The sequence below is a fragment of the Sitophilus oryzae genome, unplaced genomic scaffold, assembly GCF_002938485.1.
Source record: "Sitophilus oryzae breed Bouriz unplaced genomic scaffold, Soryzae_2.0 scaffold_1701_pilon_pilon, whole genome shotgun sequence".
Taxonomy (NCBI): Eukaryota; Metazoa; Arthropoda; class Insecta; order Coleoptera; family Curculionidae; genus Sitophilus; species Sitophilus oryzae.
Window position 1 is genome coordinate 2,826,353 of NW_022146393.1, and position 17,105 is coordinate 2,843,457.

Consider the following 17,105-nt stretch of genomic DNA (forward strand, 5'->3'; position numbering starts at 1 on the left):
ATAAGCGGCACCACTGCCTCAACTACATCAACTGCATTCATGCTGATGAAATTGCAACAAATGAAATTTCATCATGATTCATTCCTCTAACAAAATTGGCAATTCATTTCTTAGAAATTATGGATAGTTCATTTTATTTAGATAATTAAAAAAGTCCAATCATTTGCCATCCTAGAATTCCTCCGTAAACATTTAACGACCAACGGTCTTGGTGCTAAACTACTTGCATTAAGGGTAGATTTGGACCAATAGTGCATATTGTTAAGATTCGCACCTTCGTTCGGTGCTATATGAAAAGTGACCCAAACGACATAAACTTTATAATATAATAATAAATAACACAAACAACAGGTAAAACACGAAAACAAGTGAAGTCAAGGACGAACTTGGATTAATAAGTAAATGACGTTACATGAAATAAACCTCTAGTTTTCTACCATACGAAATTAGGCCGTTTTCTGTTAAAAACAATTATAGCGGCACAAAATTCCTAGAAATTTTAATAAAATTATTGATTGACCGACTTTCGGACATTTTAATCTGACAACTACTTACGTATAATTAAACAAAAAATTCGTAAAAATTATATGGTTGGATCATAATGTTACATAAACACTTTTAAACAATTACGACGTCATTTTTTTAAGGAAACGCCCGAAATTCGGATGCATGAAAACTGAACTTAAATGTTTTGATATTTTGACGTAACCCATTTACCTCTTTTTGTTTCCTAGCCTACTATTATAATTCTTAGACCATATAATCCTAAGCGGCAGCCTAACATGATTTGTTCTCTTAATATCTCCGGTTAGAGAGAAGATAGATAGTTGCGGTTTGCGCTGGTATTTTGAAAATTTTGTGCTCTATTTAACAGTGCAAAAAGAAGTATAGCATCCTATTTAATTTTTTTACGCAAAAGCGCAATATCTGTTATGATGTCAGACAGCGCCCTCTAGCTACCACGAAAAAAATTGTGGAAACAAAATTTATACTGGAGATCATTAAGGAAGAAAAGCTCTTTTAAACGAGCCCTAGTTTAATAAAAGCAAGTTTAACCTTCCCCTACCACTTTATTTTATGAGATAGAGCAAAATACTTTATATCAAAAAAATTACAAATTTCCCGATGATTACAATAGTAATATTTAAAATACCCGTTCACCTGCATATTTTTGAGAAACCCCCTGTTTTCTGACTGGCTCTTAGAGAAACGCCCCCTAGCGGGCATTTTTCGAACTTGAAAATAATATCCAGCGATTTCTCTTGGTCGATTTACTTATTAGAATTTTTTACGCAAAGTTATACGATAAGTAGTTTTTGAGATGCAGCCGGCGTCCATTCTTAGTTGGCCACCCGGTACATTGTACACAATTTACCTCTATACAAAAGAGCTTCGTTTGTCCGTTAGAGGGCCTTTAGAAAAAAAATTCACAGTCCTTTACAAAGATGCAACCTGGGGGGCATTGAAAATGATGAATAAAAACGTAAAAATATGATTAGTGTTAATATGAGTGTATTACATACATATGTTTAAATAACGAACTTAACAAAAAACAACAGATTTAAAGATTCACTGAGAAAGTAGTAATGTTAACATTAAATAAAACATTATCAATAATAATTATGCGATCGCCACCTATCCGTAAAACAAACAAGCAAAAAAACAAAATAACATACAAGACATCAGGTTAACATGATGACAGATCATGATCGATGACAGATAAAGAATTCTTACGGAAAGTTACACTTTACGATATAATTTTTTTAACTGTTAAAGGCAAACCCCATTTAAACACAAAACTTTTTAATACCTACTACTGTATCTAAAAGACATTTTTTTAAAATTAGTAAATTCTTAGCCACGCTTCTGTTTTTCTTGGCTGTTGTGCTGTTATACAACTTGCTGTCAATCTACACAAATATTATCAAAAGCTTTTTTTCTTTTAAAATATGTTCAGATTTTGTAAAAAGTATAAGTCAAAATCGCAAAACTTAAATTTGACATGAGTTTCTTAGTTTTTAACTAATATAGTGGCGAATTACAAAAATTCCTTTTCAATGAAAATTAATCAGTTAAATAAAATATTTTAATAAATTACTAGCTTTTTCCGCGACTACGTTCGCATTACACCTCGAATCGTTCATGCATTGATTTAAATGATTTTTTACTTCTTTATAGAGAGCTAGTGAGCATAGATGTTTTTTATTTTTCATCTTTTTATTATTTATTAAGAGCACTAATACTCTCTTTATAACTTATTTTTTATTCTTTGAAGGATAATTGAGGAAGATATATTTTGTTATGATGTCACTAAATAAACCCTTGTATAAAATTTTATACTGTCTGGTTTATAATGTTATACTATTGCATTTTCGTACAGCAAACTTTCATTCCCTATTCTACTCCCTAAGTATAAATTTCATAAATTCGTTTTATCTTTGTGCCAATTTTTATGTGTATAATCCAGCGGTCACCAAGTTTTATATAAATTTTTACTAACTTTACCCATTTGGTTGATGAATTTCAAAAATTTCTTCTAATTCTTTTTGTAGGATTTCATTCTTCTAGACCAAATAGTAAGGAATTTTCATACAACAAACTGTTCCGACATAATTTTACTCTCTAAGAGGATGAATTTCCTAAAATCGCTTTGTGTAGCTAATTCACTAATGTCGTTTAAACGAACCTTTGTGCTAATATTTATGTATCTAAAGCTGGCGGTATGAACTCACTCCTAAAATATCTAAAAACTTAATATATAATCTAACTGACACACCACTGACAATGACAAATTATTTATTTCTGGAGGTATTGTGTGTAGGTGTTTTCAGGTATGTTTTAGTATTTTGTCGTTTTACACAAAGAAATAGCCATTAAGCACTATAAAAATACTTCATAACAAATCTACACATTTTTCATAACACATCTACACCTTTCATTTAAAAAAAGAATCATCAAGATTGGTGAAGCGGTTTCGGCGGGATGAATGCAACAAAAAACCCTTTGAGCTTTTATATATGTGTGGATTAATTATTTTTTCAACATATTTTACTTTGCAAATTTTTATAAATATTCAGAGTCGCCAATATCGTAGTCCACCGTGTCCAGCCTGCTTAGCCAAACGTAGGCCGATTCCTCTTCGGCGGCGCGCGGCGTCGTTACCCTGATGGAAGAGTCTTGAAGACGCTCATCCGCGCATAGGAACAAGTTGACTGCGTAGCGTCTTGCGTTATTAATCGATTCTGAAACTTTCTATCTAATGTATAACATGTTACGCAAGTTAATTATTTTAATCTCGATTTTAATAGATAAATATGTGAAATGCCGCCCGAATATCTTCCGCCATGACATGTTTTTACTTTTTTGTTATGGTAAAGTAATTTGTATAAACTTTATTCAATAACGTATATTTTCCTCCATTTGTGATTTTTTAATTTTAAGCGAAAATTAAGTATAACATTTTAGGAAAAAGAAACACTGTAATATTTAAAAGAATAAGAAGAAATTAGTCTTATTTTGAAAGAAAAATATAGAAAAACTCTTTCTATAGAAAAAAGTCTTTATACTAACCAGAATCCGGTGACATATACGCGGTCTCACCGGAAACATTACTTATTACTTCACATAACTTGAAGAATATCTACTTGTAAGAATGAACACTTCAGAAATACACCAGTAAAAACATTTATTATTTGAGATTAAAACTCGAATGAAATTATAAATATTAGTTACCTATGTTGTTATAGCTTTTATAGGCCTGTTTAATGACTTAATAAGTTACCTAGCAAAAAAATCTGTGCGCGTACCTACCACTATTGTTACAGGTTAATTTTTTAAAGAAATATGTTAATACAAATTAAAAACGCTAAAATTTTAATGGTATTACTTGTGCATTATTGGCCTTAAAATGCAATTAGTTGGAATTATATCTTCTTTAAATATAATTAGACTTTTTAACGACTTTTAAGTTACCTAGAAAAAAATCTGTGTACGTACCTACCACTATTGTTACAGGTTCATTCGTTAAACAAATGTGTTACATATTATTCGTGGTATTAGTGGTATTGGTAATCAGCTTGGCATTAGTGAGGCATTATATGAGAAATTTTGGTACTTAATTTGTATTTTTGGCATTACTTTGGCATTAGTATACAGACATTTGTCAGCGGTTTACTCCTTGTAGATAATCAAAAAGTTTTTAGATAAAATTTTCTTTTTATGTCAGATCATTTCTATGAAAAATTACATTAGATTTTTATTAAAGACGCTGGGTAATTAAAACATTGACTAATAAAGCTTGTCCACTTTAAATAAGGGGTCACGAAATATCCTCCTTGGAGTGTTTGGGTTATGGGGTGTATAATAAATTAATCCTTGTTTTATAGTAAAAACCATAAAACATTTATTTGTGAGTAAAATAATGCAATGGTTGGATATCTCTCCTTTATAATTAGGTGACTAAAAATACACTAAAATAATTAGAAAAGAAATCTTGTAATTATTTAGTAATTACGTCAATATTAATTAATTGACTTTCCAGTCTATTTTATCTTATGTACAAATATATTATTAAATTTTAATCTAAGCATTAAGTAATGAAACACTTTGTGCCCTCTTATATCGTAAGAGGTTACGAAATATACTCCTGGTTACACTCCTTACAGAAAACAGTGTAAAGTGTGCAAATAAATTGTATAATCACTGTTTTTTATAATAAAAACTATAAAACATTTCTTATTTGTGAGATTAAAAAAACAAAACAATGCATTGGTTAAAATAAGTACATTCAATACATGTATTGTGTTAGATATTTATATGCCCAGTATATTTTTGTTTAACAAACCAATCAGGAAAAAATCCAAAACCTACCGTTATAGGAGGTATAAGATGATTAAACTTATATAATGACAACTACTTATCGGATAACAAATTAATTACTACTGTCAGCTACTGTCTAGATAGAATATACCTAGAGTACCTACACCTACCTATGATGTAGGTAGATTAAAAAGCTTATTTTGACTTTACGTCTCACTTCGGTGTCACAAGCTGAATTTTTCAGGGATGGAAGTACAGTACATGATATGGGGACCCTTATTCCGAAAGTAGTACAAAATTAGACCGGGTAAAAGGGCACTATCATCAAAAATCGATATATTAATACCACCGTATAGAGAAAACAAATACTTATTTTTTGATCCAGTACACAATAAAGTCTTCGTAGGGAGTAATTTTTTATAATTATTTACAAAAAAAAACATTTCCATTAGCGCTTATGACCAAAAAAACATTTAAACATGAATAACTCATTTCAATCATGCGAAAATTTGGTTTAAAAATAGACTTTTTTTAATATAACTTTCATTTAACGAAAAATGAAGGCCTAAATGAAAAAAAGAAACAATTTAAAAGTTTCGCTTATGTCTTGACAAGGTATCAAAGCAAATCCCATATTTTTTGCTTTTAAACTAATAAAGATATATCAATAAACATTTAGCGATATAATGGTTTTTGCGCGCGCTGGCCGACTGCCGCCATTGCGCCGAGATTTCCTATACCCTTGTATATATGACGTCATGGTGTTGCAAATGTAGCATTTTAATTCGATTTGGGCTCCCTTATATAGGATAACAGAAACATTTTCAATGTTAAAAACACATTTTTTAAGATATTTTAAAAACCGTTATTCCGATTTGAATGAGATTTGTGGTGCCTATGTTTTGGTAAGTGCTTCAATATTTGACATTCACAAAAATGAAGAAAAAGTATGGAAAGACCAAACCAAAAAATGTGTTTATTTTTTTAAAGTTTGATACCCTCTAGTGAACAAACGAGGCACTTTTATATAGAGGTAAATCGGATCCAGTAAACTTATTTTGATTCCAAAAATACGTAGTAGTTTTATGTCCACGAAATATTGAGACATCCATCCAGTATATAAGAAATATTTTTTCCTATTTTCTTTCAACATGCAAATAATTGCGTGTGGCGCTACTGACTGCTGTGATTTTATGTTGGATTTTTACTGTTTTGAAAATTAGCGAGAAGTTAGAGATGAAAATTTAATTATTTTATATTTTAATGTTGTCAAAATCCGCTTCATATTATAGTAATTAGCCTGAAAGTGCATTCTACTAATTGCAAGCACCCTTCTTGTAAAATAAGTTATAATTAGAAGACGTTATGATGTTACTAAGTCCCTAATTAAATTGCAAAAGCAATTTAGAAACTGGGTAAAGATACTATTTTAAGTAATTTTTGTACCTTTATGGTAATATTAATATTAAAAATAGAATCTATCTTATAATATACTATCACTAATTAATGTAATATCATAACTTAAAAAGATATAAAGCTAATATCATCTGATTTTCAAGTAAAAATTAATTAAATTTGAAATCTACAGAAACAGTGGCTCGTCTCTATCACTATTTTTCTATTCTAGGTGACACGGATCTACTGGCACTCACTGCAGAACCAACAGATATGCCCGAATACGTGAACCCGTACCCTATAACCCATCCCTGTTACCGATTTGCCGACATCACTAATAAGGAGTTTTTTAGTCCCGCCTACCCCCCTGATGCCGCTACTTACCCTAATAACACCAACTGCTCAGTGGTCTTAACTGGTAAGTTTATATGTATATGTTATAGTACGAGAGCTAACAACGTCGGGAAAACAAGTATTTGAAGACGTCTGGCTCTTTGATACATCTTTTACTATGCTCTCTAGAAAAGCATGCGGCCCGTCTGGCTGCCGGTAAACGTTGCGTTCCCTACGGCGCATTGAAAGAAGATCCTAATTTTTATTAGTCCTTTAAATTCTAGTATTGAATATAAATCGAACATGTCTCCATAGCGCAGTGCTTAGAGTTTCCGAACACGAACCGAAGATTCAGAGTTCAAATCCGGGTCAGGTCAAAGACTTTTTTATTTTTATTTTCGTTTACATTCTGATAGTAAAGTATTAAATATTTGTTATTTTTTTAATTACCAGAATTATTTAATACTTTACTATCAGAATATAAACGAAAATAAAATAAAGAAGTCTTTGACCTGCCCCGGATTTGAACTCTGAATCTTCGGTTCGTGGTCGGAAACTCTACGCACTGCGCTGTGGGGACATGCTCGATTAATATTCAATACTAGAATTTATAGGACCAAATTAATAAAAAATATAGGATCTTCTTTCTATGCGCAGTAGTAAACACAACGGGTATCGGCAGCCAGACGGGCCGCATGCTGTTCCAGAGGGCATAGTAAAAGATAAAGCAAAGAGCCAGACGTCTTAAAATACTTTCTCGAAAACGTTGCTAGCTCTTAGACTATTAGATTGAGAGGCAATTATTGAGATTTAGTTCCGGATTGCATTACCGGTTTATTGATTTACCAGTTTATGGGTTAAATGTCCTAAAAACGTGGTAAAATATTATCCGTAAATCGTCTTCAAATACCATTCATTTTAGTAGTCATTAAAAAAATAAATATACGGTAGAATAACAACTAAAAGTCGTTCAACAAAGTTAAAGAGGTAATATTTTGGTTAACTGTATAACAAACAATTTAAGTGAGATAAAGGAACCTACGCTGAGTTAAAATTATTTCTATTGTGACTTACCTCGGATGCGCTCGACAGAAGCAACATTTCGGAAATTTGAGGAGAATAGGTTATGTAAACCAAACGCTAAATTTGTAAATAGCCCTACTTATTTTATTAAAGGAAATGAAAGGAGTGCGTACTCTGCCTGGAATTCACAAGTAAAAGAACACGGCAGAGAATACCTTGATCGCTATTATGTTGTTCTGAACTTTAATAACAAAGAAATAATAATAATACAAAAACTGTCCTCACAAGAAGGTTAGTAGTTTAAGTTACTATTGAAGTTGAAGGTTTGGTGCAAATATCTTTAGTCTATCAGTTATTCTATTCTTTGGTTTATTCGCCCAGTCTTGTTCGAAAAATGTTAGTACTGTCAACAAGGCTCGATTATTATCATACTGAACCAGAAACATCAGCACAAATGGAGAGGAGTAAACGATTGTATTTAGAGTACTTTTAAACTGAAGTTATTAACAGCATAAATCGATTCAATTAAATACTTGCACATGTTACATCCTTTGTCATATCAAATAAATAAGGAAAAACTTTAGCACAGAATATTACAACAGGAAAATAAGCTGTATGTTTTATTAGTTAACACTAGTAGAATAATGTGCAAACATATTTAAGTACCTTAACCTTTAATAAGATTCTTTGCCGCAATAACCAAAATAACATCAATGCGTTCCAACGCTATTACCTAACAGCTACCATCTATGTTCGTTGTCTGATTTCCCTTTCCCTAGTGTGTGTATAAATATTTAAAAAATCAATAATTATTTATGTATACAGTGTCTTAAAATCTTCTGGATTTAGAGAAACATGTTTATTTTTAAATAGGCGGGTCATCTCATTACCTACTTCTTACAGTGCCATACTCTATACAGACCGTCGGCTACCTCTCACATGTACTTGTGATGTGTGTCATCAGTGTTTCACATGAATACGAGACCTACAGTTTATCGCCGAATCCGAACGGCACTATTTGAGAGGCTGTACAAGGCAAATATACTCACTTGTGTGTGTATTCTTCCACGCTGGCCATGCGGTTTGGAAGAAGGTATGGTGTTAGGAAGGGAATAATGGGTGTAATCTTAGGATAGGGAGCTTAAGGAAAAAACTTAGAATTGGACACTGGTTTCCCCCATATGGTGTTGGGAGATAAACCAAGGCTGGCGTGGGCAGGGGCGCGTTCCAGAAGTGGGTCTGTCATCTATGGGGATTGTAGATGAGTACCTACCAAAGTAGTTGAGTAACCAAACCAAACTGCTTACAAATACTTGGGACATGAAATACGAATAAGCCGCGATAATCAAACTTGCGAGCTTAACAGACGCATAGGACTGACTTGGGCCACCTACGGACGACTGAAATACATTTTCAAAGGGGCACTTCCCATATGTTTGAAGAGAAAAGTATTCATTCAATGCGTACTACCTGTTCTAACGTATGGTGCGGAGACGCTAACATTAACCAAGAAAACTGTAAGCAAAATCAGAACGAGCATTGGACAAAATGGATGGAGAACAAAAGTCTTGGATGCCATAGAGAAAATAACTACTCTGAAATGGAATTGGGCAGGGCACATTGCAAGGCTAAACGTTGACTGATGGACGAAGAAAATGATAGAATGGAGGCCAAGACACCATGCATTCAAAATGATCAGTTTAATAGATATGTGGAAGTGCACTTGTTTGCTTAAGATATGTTGGATATAAAATACTGTTAAGAGTAAGAACTATCAAAATATTTATACGTCATAACTGTTCAAAGAAACGATTGAAAATATTTCGTAATATGGCGAAAAAAAAATTGCCATAATTGTTCATTATTTAGAGTTTTATTATTTCAGTTTAGTAAACTGTAAAAAAGGTATTGAATTAATAGTAATCTACAATGAATAAAATGAAGTATTGTTTTTTGGCAAAATTTAAAAATGTCAACTTATAACTTACAGAATGTGGATAACGTATGAGGTGGCAACATTGCATTCTCCCCAAGAACTATTTTCCGAAACTGAACAAGCGGCACTCAAAAGTTTTTCAAAAATCAAATGGAAATTGTCACAAAAATATAAAATAGTCAACATTTTTTTTGTAAAAAAACTTCATGGGCGTGTTTTTGGGGTCAAACTAAACAACCAGTTAAAATATTTGCACTTATTTCTGGGACACACTATATTTTATTTCTTTTTCCGCTGGTTCTGACAAGAAAAATCCGGTAAATATTGGTAAACTGGTAATTCCATGTTTTAAATTACCGTTTACCGGTAAATGAAAAAGCCGGTAAATTTGCAATCCCTAGATTTAATTGACTATTAAATATACTACTGATAAATATAATATATAAATCTTAAATTTGATAATGCAACGAGGTTATGGGGTGCATATCGACCATCCACTTTAAAATCTACAGGTGTACGGTATTATATCGTGTAGATTGCGCGAAGCGTTTCGAACGGAGGATTATTCCCAAACAGTAGGCGGTTCCAGGTGCTATAAGCGAACACGAAAAACTCTTTATTAATATTCAACGCCCGGGAATAATACAACGCCCGACCCGTTTGACGAATTATACGAATTTAAATTAAAGGATGAAGCATAGCTTTTTTGGTACGTTTTTTTTTTCTTTTCATTTGCCTTAATTTAAAACGAAGCTATCTTATTGAAAAAAGAAAGTTTTTATAATATATTTCTCCTTTATCGTGATATACATTGTGTGGAGTACTTTCTGTAGGCGACAGGCGACTTTCTGTGATATATATGTAATTTTTATTATCTGTCAAGTTTCGCAAATCAACCAGTAATTCTCTTTTTGTTCTGAATTTCTTGTATTTTTGTTTTATTGGAATTTTGTTAGACCATATTTTAATAACATACATCAGACCTTCTACATTAAACTTTTCTCTAATTTGTTGATGATGACAAAAAAATCTTTACTATACAGTTTTTCAAGCAGAGGGAGGGTTTGATTTTGATTAATGAGTATACTAAGAAAATTTCATCGTCAAAAGTCAATTAAAAAAGTCAGTTAAAAAGGTTTTTAAACTATCTTTAAGGCACTCATAGACGCTCAGCTATTTTGTACAGGACGCGGCCGCAAACAATTTGTGCATACCTGATTTGTGCCGGTATATCGGCACGTGTGTGTGGGTGAACTTCCGGCCGACTGTGTAGGATTGGCTCCACCTGAACGAAATCAGGTACTGCTTGAATTTGGCCTACGCAAATTTCGAAGCCTTATATTAACTTGAAACAAAATGTCAAATTTAAATAAACTTTTTCACACACTACCTATGGAAACACACATTTTCTATGGAAACTGTTGGTAAGCCTTATTTTAGCTAGTAAAACTTGTTCGCAACTCTGCATATCAATTAAAATTTTTATCTTATTTAAATACAACTAATAATACAACCAAACCAATAATTACAATTAAAAATTATCAAATAAATATTACTTCTATAAAGATGCAGAGAAAAATATAGGGTTAGAAAATATAATCTCACCTATTCTAAATTTGTCAATTTTTTTCAATGTTGGATTTACAAAATAACTAAATATATAGGCATTACATCAAAAAATAATGATACAGAAAACAGTGGAAATATTAAATTAAATGTAGGTACTTTAAAATAAAAATATATTTAAAAGAGTGACAATATTGATTAAATTCCATCAAGATATATATGCCTAATTTATGATGGAGTGTTGATGAATTGGGATTAGTAATATCAGTATAATATCAGCAATAATGGAAACCATTTAAAGGGACGAGGTCACCGAGAGCAGAATTGAAAAAGCTTTGATGTTTCGCCGGGTGTCCTATCATCATTCATATGTAATCTTTGACATCGGTTCAAGTTGCACACAGCTCACTTTAAAAACACAAATTAAATCTTTCTCCGCTGTGGCCAACCGGAGGTCTCAAAGTATCCGTAATTCGGCGTACAAGTTTAGCGGAGCGGCAAAGTAAACGTTTGTTTGGGGGGAGATGGACGAAACGGAAACCGCAAAAGAACGAAGAAATTCCACAGGGAAAGTGGCGGTAGGGGTTGGGGATGGCAAAAACTCATTCACGGGATTAACTTTGTTTGTTTGGTCGATAAACAGACCTTGGAGTTCGGTTATTGGTTCTCGGAATCCCGACCGCTAGTTGTATTGTGTGCAGAAGAGCTTAATACAAATTGTGTTTTATAGGTTAGGAGATTTTATATTTTTTGAAACGATTAACGTTAAGATTCGAGTAATTTCGTTAATCGAGTAAGATTCGGATTTAGTATTACGATGAATATAAAACACAAGTTCTCAGCAGGTGGACATTTCACCGTATTTCGTTAATAAAAACAGAAGACTTAAAATAAAAATATCTTTTATTGATTCCTTTATATTTTTTTCATGACTCTGAAAACACAATAATAATAAATCATTTTTTTTAATGATACGTCTATGTTACCCCATTTATTAATATTTGTGGAACTGAACCAAAACCTTTGGCGGGAAACAACTGTTTTGTTCCGGAAGAAATTCTTAATTTTCAAGCCAAAGCTTAGCATAGTTTAAGTTGGTTTCAAATAAACTAAATTTCTAATAAAAATGCAGATCGGGTATAATTTCGTTTGGTTTCTGATGCATTTGCTTCTGGCCTTTCCATTGGCAACAAAATAATTTATAATGCGAAAGTTTAAATGGGAAAGAAGTTGGAAGTCTAACATTAATAACACTGATTTTAGCTAAGACAGATTATCATTTTTAAGTTCACTGATAATTTCCTATTTTTTTTTTATTTTATTTAATAAAATATATATTTATTAACGCAGAAAAAAAATCGTGGGTGTTTGGGAAGGCTTGAAAGGAAACAATGTTTTTGCGACGTTTCGCGACTTTATTGTCGCTTCTTCAGGCACCAAAACATATATTAATCCATATTATGCCTACAAACATTCATGGCGATTCCAACCGCCAACACTAAGACACATACAGACGAATCGAACAGAAACTTAACGGGTATTTTTTGGCCCGATATACACCGATGGTCGGTTTGTGTCGTACTGACACTAGTTCAAACAATATTTTCAAACACGAGCAACTGGTGTCAGTACGACACAAACCGAGCATCGGTGTATATCGGGCCAAAAATGCCCGTTAAGTTTCTGTTCGAATCGTCATGAATGTTTGTAGGCATAATATGGATTAATATATATTTTGGTGCCTGAAGAAGTGACAATAAAGTCGCCAAACGTCGAAAAAACATTGTTTCCTTTCAAGCCTTCCCAAACACCCACGATTTTTTTTCTGCGTACTAACTACTGGGAACTAACAATAATCAGAATATTTATTAACAGTTTTTTTACTTTGTTATTTCTTCTTTATCTTTGCTCTTAACTGTATTTTGCCGCTAGTAAGTATATTTTGTCCCAGATTTAAGATCGCTTTCCTTCGTTCCATAACTGTTTCTAGGAAGATATCTGCGGTGATGTTGGCACCAATCGTTATGTGCACCTCGCATCGCCTGCTAACAAAAGAACTTCCTTGAGACGTAATATCTAGTGATGGGATAACTCGGAGCGAAAATTCGCTCGAGTACTCGATTATTCAAATAAGCGACATCGCTCGATTATGAACGAGCGATGCAAGTGACGAGTACCAAGCGACGAACGCAAGCGATCCTAGAATGAAATAAATTGAAATCCGATTTTAATGTGACCTACTCGATAAAAAGCCGAGCGAATTTTCTACATACATTGCAGGTAGCAAATTTATACGACGCCGTATATACAGGGTGCGTCTCAAAATTGGCTCACCCCTATTACTTTTTTATTTTTTTAGATAAAAAAATGAGATTTGGTATGTTAGTATATGACATAAATTAGGATTCATTGACGTATTCAATTGTTTTCTGTCACTTCCTGTTTCACCGGAAATGACTACAATTTTTGATTTTTAAATGGCACCCTCAGTATTTTTTTTTACTTTATTCGATAGAAAATGACATTCTAAATAGAATGACGTATCATATGCCAACTTTTGACATATTCGCTCAAAAACAAATTGTATTTTAAATTTCAATCTAGAGTGCCACAGCTGTGTTAAAAACACTAATTTTTAATCAAGGAGCCTTGGAAAAATAGATTTGATCGTCTAATGTTTTTAGTGTCTTGCTCTGGCCGGTTAAAAGATGCCCCAATCGTATATTTTTGATCATATCTCAATTCTTTTCAAATGGAACGAGGGTGGATCATTAGCATATTTCGAAAAAGAATTTTTTACGAATAATTTGATACCACACACTTAGTACTTCGAGTCGAATTGTCGTTATGAACTGCATGTTACAATTTCAAATAAACCATATGCAAAAATGTTAAAAGTTGACATGTGATATGTCATTCTATTCAGTGTATCATTTTCTACCGAATGAAGTAAAAAAATACCGAGGGTGCGATTTAAAAATCAAATTAAATCTTTCTAACCAGTCTGCGGCGGATAACCGGAGGTCTGAAGGTATCCGTAATTCGGCGTACAAGTTTAGTGGAGCGGCTAAGTAAACGTTTGTTTGAGGGGAGGGGGAGGGGGGCGAAACGGAAACCGCAAAAGAACAAATAAATTCCACAGGGAAGGTGGCGAAAGGGGTGGGGGGTAGAAGAAACTCACTTAGGAGATTAACTTTGTTTGTTTGGTCGATAAACAGAGTCTGGGGTTCGGTTATTGGTTCTCTGTAGCTCTACCGTTTATTTTATTAGTTTTATTGTGTGCTGAAAAGCATAATGAAAATTGTGTTTTATAGGTTAAGGATAGGGAACATAATATATTTTTTGAGTCGATTATCGTTAAGTTAATCGAGTAAGATTCGGATTTAGTATTATTATGAAGATAAAACACGAGGTGTCAGCAGGTGGATATTTCACCGGAGTTCGTTAATAACATCAGAAGACTTAAAATCAAAATATTTTTTATTGATTTCTTCTTATTTTTTCATGAAAATGACTGAAAATCTCGCTGAAAACACAATAATAATAAATAAAATTTTTCAATGATACGCCTATGTTAACCCATTTATCAGAATTTGTGGAACTGAACAGGAAACTTTTGGCGAGAAACAATTTTTTTGTTCCGAAAGAAATTCTTAATTTTCAATTAAGAAGCTTCCGAAGCTTCGTATTGTTTAAGTTGATCACAAACAAACAGAATATATCAAACCAAACTAAATTTCTAAAAAAAATGTAGATCGGGTGTCATTTCTTTTGATTTCTGATGTATTTGCTTCTGGCCTTTCCATTGGCAACAAAATCATTTATAATGCGAAAGTTTAAATGGGAATGAAGTTGCAAGTGTAACATTAAAAACATTGATTTTGGCTAAGATACATTGTTATTTTGAAGTTTACTGATAATTTTTTTACAGTTTTTTTTATTTTCTTTTTTCTCTTTTTTCTATGCTTTAGTGTATTTTGGATTTAAGATGACTTTCCTTCGTTTCGTAACTGTTTCTAGGAAGGTATCTGCGGTGATCTTGCCATCAATTACTATGCCATGTCTCGCATCACCTGCTAACAATGCAATTTCCACTACACGTAATCTCGAATAATAAGTGTTGGGGCTTTGATACTTTTGAGGGATTGGACAATACGCCACTGTACTTCAGAATTCGGTTCCCATTACACAGCTCACTCTTTAAAAACACAAATTAAATCTTCTTTGTACCAGTCCGCGGCGGCCAACTGAGGTCTTAAAGTATCCATAATTTGGCGTACAAGTTCAGCGGAGCAGCAAAGTAAACGTTTGTTTTTGTGGGGGCAGGGGAGGTGGACGAAACGGAAACCGCAAAAGAACGAAGAAATTCCACAGGGAAAGTGGCAGTAGGGGATGGAGGGTGGCAAAAACTCATCCACAAGATTAACTTTGTTTGTTTGGTCGATAAACAGAGCCTGGTGTTCGATTATTGGTTCTCGATAGCTCGACCGTCAGTTTTATTATGTGCAGAAGAGTCTAATGAAAATCGTTTTATAGGTTAAGGATAGCTTGTTTTAAATTTCTTAAGTCGATTATCGTTCAGTCAACACTTGTAAGATTAGGATTTATTATTACGATGAAGATAGAATAGTCAAGTTATTAGCACGTTGAGAGGTACTTCGCCAATAAAAAGAGAAAAATAAAAATATTTATTTTTATGTTTTTTTAAGGGTATAATTATAAGTATAGTTAGAATTTTTTAATGATACTCCTCTGATTAGAATTTGTGGACTGAAGAAGAAACTTTTTTGGGAAACAATTGTTTTGTTTTTAATTTTCAATTAATTCTAGGCCGAAGCTTAGTATTCTTTAAGTTGATCTCAAAGAAACTAAATTTCTAATAAAAATGTAGATGGGGTGTAATTTTGTTTGGTTTCTGATGTATTTGCTTCTAACCTCTCTGAAAGGAAATAAAATCATTTTTATTATGCGAAAGTTTAAATGAGAAGTGTAACATTAACAATACTGATTTTGGCTGGAAGATAAATTGTTATTTTGAAGTTCATTGATAATTTTTTTTTCATTTCTTTTATTTTATTATTTCTTCTTTATCTTTGCACTTTACTGTATTTAGCCGCTAGTATATTGTCAAGACTTAAATATAGGCCAACTTGGGTTTATATCAAATTGGGAAAAATCATGTAAAATATAATTCTAGTAAACCAATTTGATGTAAACCCAAGGGAATCGTTCACGTATACGTCGACCTAGACATGTTCTTATAAGTAAACATTATTAATTAAAACAATCAAAGTCAGGTCGATGTGGCGTGATGTTTCAAAGCAAGCTCGTACTAAACATCGGTGATGGAAATATACAAAGAAAACTTTTTATGACGCATCCGCCGATGATTGGGACGAGCGGACAAATATAAAAGAGTATGCTGAAGAGAGCGCGGGGTTAGTCGGTCAGTTAGTGGTAGTTAGTCAGTCCAGTGGTGAGTTACAGTTGACAGTCAGTTAATCAGTAGCTAGTTAATCGGTAGAAGTCAGCGAAGACGTTGAAGATGTTCCTGTAAGTACTTCCTTGAGCATACCCTTAAGTCTTGGGATTTCCTGAAATTGTTCTGATATTTTATTCATTGTATACCCTATGCTAAATAAATGTTTTTTTTAATATTTGGTTTGATTAAAAGAGAGAACCTGGTATAAGCGACCCTAGCAAACAACCCCCGGCTAGGTCGCGACAATATTTTGGGCCAGATTTAAGATGGCTTTCCTTCGTTCCGTAATTGTTTCTAGGAAGGTATTTCCGGTAATGTTGCCACCAATTACTATGCACGCCTCGCATTATCTGCTAATAATGCAACTCCCACAACAAATACAACTCCTCGAATAACAAGCTTTAAGGTTTTGATATTTCAGGAGGGATTGACCAATACGCCACTGTACCTCAGAATTCGGTTCCCGTTGCACAGCTCACTTTAAAAACACAAATTAAATCTTTCTACCATGCCTCGGCGGACAACGGGGTGTCAAAGTATCCGTAATTCGGC

General features: G+C 33.0%; 1 protein-coding gene across 1 annotated transcript in view; it reads left to right on the top strand.

Moving 5' to 3' along the window:
• LOC115881204 (neuropilin and tolloid-like protein 2) overlaps nucleotides 1–17,105 on the top strand; it is a gene marked incomplete at its 3' end in the record, with an annotated part of 598,059 nt that overhangs the window by 431,009 nt on the left and 149,945 nt on the right. The window contains exon 3 of the mRNA XM_030898613.1: nucleotides 6,446–6,631. Within this exon, the coding sequence (XP_030754473.1) occupies nucleotides 6,446–6,631 (186 nt within the window). The remainder of the gene's footprint in view (nucleotides 1–6,445; nucleotides 6,632–17,105) is intronic.